The 744-nt window shown below is 67.3% G+C and overlaps 1 protein-coding gene across 1 annotated transcript in view; it reads right to left on the bottom strand.

Moving 5' to 3' along the window:
- The window catches only part of SF3B4 (splicing factor 3b subunit 4), a 23,081-nt gene that overhangs the window by 20,586 nt on the left and 1,751 nt on the right, over positions 1 to 744 (bottom strand). The window contains exon 4 of the mRNA XM_027702837.1: positions 381 to 586. Coding sequence (XP_027558638.1) covers positions 381 to 586 — 206 coding nt within the window. The remainder of the gene's footprint in view (positions 1 to 380; positions 587 to 744) is intronic.

Here is a 744-nt window from a genome sequence, read left to right as displayed (position 1 = left end):
CTGCATCCCTGCCTTCCTTCCCTGCATCCCTGCCTTCCTTCCCTGCACTCCTGCCTTCCTTCCCTGCACTCCTGCCTTCCTTCCCTGCATCCCTGCCTTCCTTCCTTGCATCCCTGCCTTCCTTCCCATGTCCCTTCCTTCCCACGTTCCAGCCTTCCTTCCCACATCCCTCCCTCCCTGCATCCCACACCTTCCCAGCTCAAGGAAACCAGCCCCCCTCTCCCTGCCCAGGTGCCTCCCAGAATGGCCACGACTTCCTAAATTCCCCAAATCCTTTGGAAATCCCCCCTCACCCCCCACCACAACAGAAGAAGCTGATCCCCACTCCCAGCCCCACTCCCAGCCCCATTCCCAGCCCCATTCCCGGCCCCATTCCCGGCCGGATCCATACCTGGGTGGTGCATCCCGCCGGGTGGGAAGGGGTGTGGGTGGGGTGGGTGCCCCCCTGCCGGGGCAGCCCCCGAGGGGGGTCCAGGGGCTCCAGCACCCGGTGGCATCGGCGGGGGGGGCATGGCCGGGGGCATCCCGGGGGGCAGCGCCCCGGGCGGCGGCACCGGCGGCGGGAACGAGCCAGGGGGAGGCAGGCCTGGAATACACAGCGGGAATTTGGGGAAGGGGAAACCCCCCAAGACAGAAAAACAAGGGGAAGGGAATCGGGAGAGTCCTGGGAGCCCCCTGAGCCCACCATGTGACTGTGACCCGCCCTCACAGCCCCCAGCCCCACCTCCCACCCACCTGGGGGGG

The sequence above is a fragment of the Neopelma chrysocephalum genome, unplaced genomic scaffold (assembly GCF_003984885.1).
Source record: "Neopelma chrysocephalum unplaced genomic scaffold, ASM398488v2 Primary Assembly neopelma1_197, whole genome shotgun sequence".
In the NCBI taxonomy this organism is placed as follows: Eukaryota; Metazoa; Chordata; class Aves; order Passeriformes; family Pipridae; genus Neopelma; species Neopelma chrysocephalum.
Note: the sequence above shows the minus strand (reverse complement) of the source record. Positions and strands in the feature narration are given on the sequence as shown.